Genomic DNA, 7,054 nt, shown 5'->3' on the forward strand with positions numbered 1-7,054 from the left:
AGGCGCCCCGGCGCAGCGCGGGCCCGGCTGCCGTGTCGCCGCCGTAAGGGTCCTCTGGGTGCCGACCCTGCCTGGTGGGGCTGAGCAGAGCGCGGGGAGCCGCTTCATGTTGTGGGGGAGCCGCTTCATGTTGTGGGGCTCAAGTGCTCCGAAACACCTGCGATGAAAAATTATCCGAATGAAATAGTTATTAGAGGAAAGCAACAGCTTAATGAATTACTCTAGTATCACTGAAACTGGAAAAAAAAAAAAAATGGCGAGCTTTCAGCATTATGTCACAGGGAAAATGTTCTTATCAAATTATAAGCCAGAAGGTAATTGACCTCATGATTAATCACATGTATGAGTGTACCACTGTCCAATCCACGAAATAGATGTTTTCCTCTAGGGAAGGATATTTGTAGGGTTGAGAACTGGAAATTGAACTTAGATTGAAAATATGAATCGCTTGATGTGTTGCGTTCAGTTTTGATACAAATCCTGTTAAAAACTGAAGGTGTACAACTTTGTGTCTCAATTCTGTTTTGCCAGTCACCCCTGGGAAACAGTGACGACGGCTGCTATGCAGAAATACCCAAATCCCATGAACCCCAGTGTGGTTGGAGTCGATGTCCTGGACAGACACGTGGACCCTAGCGGGAAGCTGCACAGCCACCGGCTCCTCAGTACGGAATGGGGAATACCCTCCATTGTGAAATCGGTGTGTATTGTTTCGCAGAGCTTGAAACAGATGCCGGAGGGAGGGGAAGCTTGTGAACCAGGTGTTGTAATAGATGTGTATCGCTTCATAAGTTGAATGGTTTAAAAATGTAAGCATTCATGTATGAGGAAAGCACAACAGCTGTACACATAGTGACTAAGTGATAGCCAAAAATTGCCTAGGTCTTAGATTGCTTCATCTTAAAAATGAGATCTACCTCAACTGAATAGTTTCATGTTAAACTAAACCCTAATTCTGTTGTCTCGGTGTCTGTTCAATGCAGTAGTCGCTACTTAAGCATTTAAAGGCACTAAAAGTATTGCACTTGGTTAGCATAATTAATTCCATATATGTTTGCCTGTCTTCTAGCTCATTGGCGCGTGCAGAACAAAGACATATGTTCAGGAGCACTCTGTTGTGGACCCAGTGAAAAAAACAATGGAACTTAAATCCAGTAATGTAAGTAGCTGTGTTTATGCAAGTGAAATTGATTACAGATGATCATAATTCCGTTGGATGGGGCTCTGAGCAATCTGATCTAGTTAGCAGTGTCCCTGCTCACTGCAGGGGGGTTGGACTAGATGACCACTAGTGGTCCCTTCCAACCCTAAACATTCTATGATTCTATGATTCTATAATTCCTTGTGAATTTCAAAAGGAAAACAATCTTGAAAACGACTGGCGAATTGTATTAGAGCCATACAAGTTAAAGGTTTAAGTAGTGTGTTTATAGTTGACCGGTTCTGTTTTTCAGAAGGGAGCTACTAGGTTTTGGGAACTTGTCAACACTGAAGCATCTGAACATGATGATGAGCAGGACAGGAGTTGTTTTGGGACAGGGGGGTGTTCAGAAAAAATTTTAGAAGCCATTTGGTGTACGCTGTCACCATTCCCTAATCATGTAACATTTTTGCGTTTTGTAGTACTCCATCTGTCTGATCCCACTCTTGAAATGTTCTTGCAACCGTGGTAGTGTATATCGGTAAACGATCCAACAACTTGAGGCAAGCTAACTAGATCAGCAAATGCTGAACTTGGAGATTTCTCTTATCTTGTTCTACAACCCTAATACTTGCAGGAAAAGTATAATGTTTAAATAGGCTTTAGGCATTAGTTTCGAATCTGCAGGTTTATTTGCTACATTTTTTTATCCAGGGGTAATCTTGGTTTATATTCCACAGATTTCATTTACAAACCTAGTGTCAGTAGATGAGAGGCTTGTCTATAAACCGCACCCTCACGAACCAGACAAGTAAGTACCTCTTTGTTCCAAGATTGCCCTGAAGTAGGGCAGACTTTGTCTTTGAAAATTCCCATGGTTGCCCTTGAACAGAAGATGAGGTTTACATCACCTTTGTTATGGTAACTTGTCTAAAATAGAATTAAACGGACCGTCATTTTCTCTAGTGACATTGCTTCTGCAGAGCACTGCTGGGAAACTTAACTGTCACGCTGTGATGGAATCCAGATCAGCTTGTCAGGGAGTTGTCCCATGTCCTATCTGTAACTGAGTTTGTGTACTCGGCTCCTTATTTCCCATCTCTTCATGAGCCTGAGCACAGAACCTGCACTAGAGGCACATTTATCTGCCTTCAGTCTATAATTTTGGATGTTTGGTGTTTGGGTTTTTGGTTGGGTTTTTTTAAGGCAACTTCAGAGCTTGCTGAGTCTTTACTCCTGGAACTAGTGATAATTTTGAAGGATCTTTCATGGGGTTCTAACATAAGAGGTTTTTTCTCTCATGACAGTCATAAATATTAAATCCCTGTTGTAGAAGGGGATGTGTTAATACTGTTTTCCCAGTATATCTTCGCCCCAAGTCTGGTGTTTCTACTCTTAACTTACTGCTGCTAAAGACAGAAATAGTTTAGTGCCACAAAGGGGCACTTGGACTTAGTGGGGACTCTTGTTTTTTATTTTATGAGTAGAAGCATAAAGCAGTCAAGCACTGTGGAAGTGGGTTTTGTTTATGGGGCAAGAAGTTCAGTGTTACACAACGAAGCTGATGAGGTAATGTACTTGTTGGGGAGGAGTGAGTTTCTTTTAGCAATGCATTCTTTTTTTAAACTATTTGGAATAATTCAGTTTCCTGCTCTCTGTTTCAGAACCATTTTGACACAAGAAGCAATAATATCTGTAAAAGGTGTCAGTCTCAGCAGTTACCTTGAAGGGCTAATGGCAAACACAATTTCCTCCAATGCTAATAAAGTAAGTACAACCCTTGTTTAAAATGTGTGACCACTGGCTAAATGACAAAGGGAAAAAAAATCTGTTTTCTTTTTTGGCTTTGTCACCAGTCGTAGGAAGGGTCCACATAGTTCTGCTGCCTTTACTGTAGAGACTGAATACTCACCTTGCTGAACTTCCTCTTTTCTTATCCTCTTGTGAACGGAGATAATAAATTATTATTAGCAAAGCTCTCTGAATCTTCACTGGAAAAACATCTCTGCTCACTTAACAGTCTGGCATTGTCACTCTTTTGCTGCCCTCTTGATGCCATCTATTAATCTGTGCTATTGAAAAAGGGTACACATCCAGATGGATCTGAAGTAGTTACATGGGAGTAATGAAGTGGTGTTTTAGTTGAGAGTCTACCCTCTGGGAATCCAAAGTTGTGTTGAGTTCAGCCTGAAGAATGATAAAACAATCTGGATAAAAAGTCTTTTGTGGTTTATAGCATGAGCACTGCTGACATAAGGAATTTTGTCATGACATGTAAGGCAGCACGTGCTACTGCACTACTCTGGTTATTGAAGTAAAAAATATCAGGCGTGTATTTCTGTACCTTATCTTCCTTTTTCAACTATCGTGTCTTTAGTCATTTTCAGTAAAGCAGGGTTTAACTTACTTGCTAAGATTTATACGCTGATAAACTTTTCTTTAACTGTAGGGCCGTGAAGCATTGGAATGGGTAATTAATAGACTGAATGCTGAAATTGAAGAGTTTGCAGCTTCAGCAAGAGGAACCATGAGGAATTCAATGGCAGCAGCAGCATTTGTAGAGAAATGATAGTAAATATACCTGTATTACTAACAACATTTAACAGTCTGAAGCGTCTCTCCTAACCTAAATACACGTATCCTTTGTTATTTAAAGGCATACCTGTGTATTAGGCACGTCTCAAATTTCATTTGGAGAAAAACTGAATTCTTAACTCATAAGGCTGATGCGCAAAGCCTAGTTAATATATTGATTTAGCTGGACTGAATTTTGGTTACAGATGAAGAAATAGTTTTCTAGTTCCTGTTATTTACATGAACACTAACTTATAATGTTTTCCGGATATGAAATACCCTCATTTAGTGATGAGGCTGCGTATGGTGGAAGAGACTGGCATGTTACGTTAACTTCTGTGGAATTTTTATTTTTGTGTGACTTACGGACTACCTCTTTTGGGACCAAGCCCAAAATGAAGCAGAATGGTTTGTTCCAGCATTGTTCTGTTAATTTTTGTGTGATACAACTTGATTTAATAGAAAGTTTATTACTTGATGCTTGAAATACAAAAGAATGTGCAAAATATTTTTTGATAAGCTTTTTAACTTGTTTGACTGGTTGAGCTAACATGGTACTCAAATTGCTTTTCAGTCAATATAGGTAAAACATAAAAGTGTCTCTTATCTACCAAGACCTAAATTCTATTCCTAAATGTGACATCGATGAGCTGGGCATGCAGTAACTTAAAATTTTATATTAAACTTCTGGAATAAGTATAAAGCACATTTCTAAAAGCCCATTCAATAAAGGGGTACTATAAGCATAGAGCCTTAAAATCTTGCAAGCTGCTAAGGCATCTAAGAACGATAGGTGTTCACTTCAAAATTTCAAAGAACCACTTAAAGGACTAGGAACCCTTTGTGAAGTTGGCTAAAGAGATACCTAAACATAAGAGGAAGTGATATTAAAGATCGTTAATGATACACTCATTAACTTGATCATGATCCAAAAATAACCTGTTACATCAGCTGAATATTGTGTTGTCCTTTCATTTAAACACAGTGTTCTAAGTTCCAGAAGGTCCTTTACCTTTTGAACTGATTCCCTCACAATACAGGGCTCTTTAAATGAAAATCTTGAGAATAAAAAGGTTTCTACAGTTTGTGTTTCTTTCGTGGTACTCGCTGTAGATTCTTGGTACTGTCACCAGTCATCAGCTGTGGGAACTTAACAGTCAGATCTTGATATCCTTCCTTACATAGTGCACTAGCCTGCTGGTAGTCCTGTTGGCTTCAGCAGGGGCTGTCTGACCCAGGGGGCTCCTTCAGTGTGGAGGAAAAATGGACAGGGCCCTGAATTAATGATGCTTGTATTTTGGTGCCAGCGGCTTTTCCTGGAATTTTGATTCTAAGCTTACAAGTAACTTCAGGACTCTCTCTTAGCCTTTAAGAACGGTAATGTCATCTGTTCCAGCACATCTCTGTTATACCAGAATTGCCTGTTGAGTAGCGTCTGCTCTCTAGAGAACCAGAGCTTATTTTAAGTGGTAAATACATGGGAACACAATCTTCTGTAAGATTTGTGTAGGAGGGAAAAACAGGTGTATATATAAATATAAGAATTCTAAAAATTTAACTATTCTAAATATTTTTCTAACAAAAATTATTTGAGACTACCTTAAAAAATTGAAATCATCAAGGCTTGCCATGCTTTTACAGGACGTTAATACAACTGAAATAGCATTTCCATTCAAAAAGTGTACATGAAACCTCTGCAAAACTGCACCATAATTTCTGATACAAATGCAATGATTGAAACTGATTTTAAATGTTTGCTTAGCCATTAGCATCACTTGGCATTTTAAAGCAGATTTTTTTCTTTTCCTAATTTTTCTGCACTAAGGACTGCATAGTATGAACTCACAGTTTGCCCGTGCACTGAAAAAAAAATTAATTTTTGCAAGCATTCAACAACTTCTTGAAACATCATTATTTTTTGTTCTATTTTATTTATATGCCTGCTTTCTCATTCTGGCTTTCTGTATGTGGCACTTTTTAAATAAAATTTTATCTGAGTTCCAGCTATTTCCTGAAACTTTCTGATCTATTTGGGGTTTTTTTAAACTGTTAAGTGAGTAACCTAAAATGAGGAGAGTGAAGATGAAGAAATACTGCGGAGTTAATGGCTTCTTTTATTGAAATGGATATCCTCAATGCACATTTACAGCTGCTGTGGTCTTTTTTGCTTCTTAATAACTGATTTTCTGCAACTCTGACACAGTAACTAGGGACCAGATTTCAGTTTGCTAGATCCTGTGGAAAGATTTTTCAGTCTACTTGGACTGAGATTTGTTCACTACAATTTACCTGTTGAGGGATGTGTCTCTGCATGGGGAGTTTAATGCTCACTGTTGTTGAGAGCAGAAGAGAACAGAATGTTTGGGTCCGTATGTTGTGGCTGGCAATGCTCCGATGAATGTAGGGTGCTATGGATGAATGCACCAATACATGGTGAGTGTGACCTGAGGTACAGCAGAGCAGCTGTGCGTTCTGGTGGTGGGAAGGAACAGACGAGGTGGGCAAGAGAAAGGATCTACAGCTGGAGGGACAAAGCTAAAGGACTAGGAAGAAAAAAAAGGGAGAGGGGAGGGGGGGCAGAAGGGGCAGAGATGGTTGAATGTGATGTGAACAGATCGGTGGCATGGTCTCTGCCAGATCCCTACCTGCTTCAGCTTGCAGGATTGGATTCATGTTTTACCTTATCTGTAGATTTAGGCTTTTAAATCAGTAAAACTTCAAACTCACCCATATAACTGCTGAGAAATAGGACAGAAGTGAGTAAGCTTTAGATCCAAAGCTCAATGGCCTGGAGGATATTTTAGGATGGCACTGTTAAATCTTTGTTCTCACTGCTCACCTTCTTCTCAGTAATAAATCATTAGGTTTCCTTGCTGTTCACGGTCTTAATTATTTTGGATTACTTTTTCATGTTCCTGTCACCCTTAACTACTCCAGCACAACTATTAAGGATGTCTGCCAGGAAGAGGGACACACTACAAGTCTTTAAAGCATCCTTCTAAAGCAAGTTGCATCCAGAAATGCCATTTGAGTAAATTTAAAACCAGAAGTTTAAATTACAGTAGTTGGAAGTTTGAGGTCTTGGCAAGCTTAATGCCCTCTTCTGTTGAGACTGAACACTTGCATCATTGAATGGAAACACACTGCTCTTGGAATTCTCAGATATTTGTTTGTACATAGCTACATGCCAATGGAAGGTTTCTTCTGAATGAAGCTGCTTACCTGATTTGTATCTAAAAGTTGAAACAAGGAATGCAAAAATCACTTTTCCTCAGATTTGATATAAGAATTGGCCGTACCAGTGGTGGGATTTTGGTGTTAACTTAGTATTTTTTACTG

The 7,054-nt window shown here is 39.3% G+C and overlaps 1 protein-coding gene across 1 annotated transcript in view; it reads left to right on the plus strand.

Annotated features, from left to right (window-relative positions):
- Positions 1 to 6,230, plus strand: part of PRELID3B (PRELI domain containing 3B) — a 9,699-nt gene extending 3,469 nt beyond the window's left edge. Inside the window, exons 3-7 of the mRNA XM_035899294.1 lie at positions 522 to 700; positions 1,070 to 1,159; positions 1,882 to 1,952; positions 2,806 to 2,908; positions 3,591 to 6,230. Coding sequence (XP_035755187.1) covers positions 563 to 700; positions 1,070 to 1,159; positions 1,882 to 1,952; positions 2,806 to 2,908; positions 3,591 to 3,710 — 522 coding nt within the window. The 5' untranslated portion in view covers positions 522 to 562 and the 3' untranslated portion in view covers positions 3,711 to 6,230. The remainder of the gene's footprint in view (positions 1 to 521; positions 701 to 1,069; positions 1,160 to 1,881; positions 1,953 to 2,805; positions 2,909 to 3,590) is intronic.
- Positions 6,231 to 7,054: the final 824 nt, after the last annotated feature.

This window comes from Egretta garzetta, unplaced genomic scaffold (genome assembly GCF_000687185.1).
Source record: "Egretta garzetta isolate BGI_Z169 unplaced genomic scaffold, ASM68718v1 scaffold158, whole genome shotgun sequence".
NCBI lineage: Eukaryota > Metazoa > Chordata > Aves > Pelecaniformes > Ardeidae > Egretta > Egretta garzetta.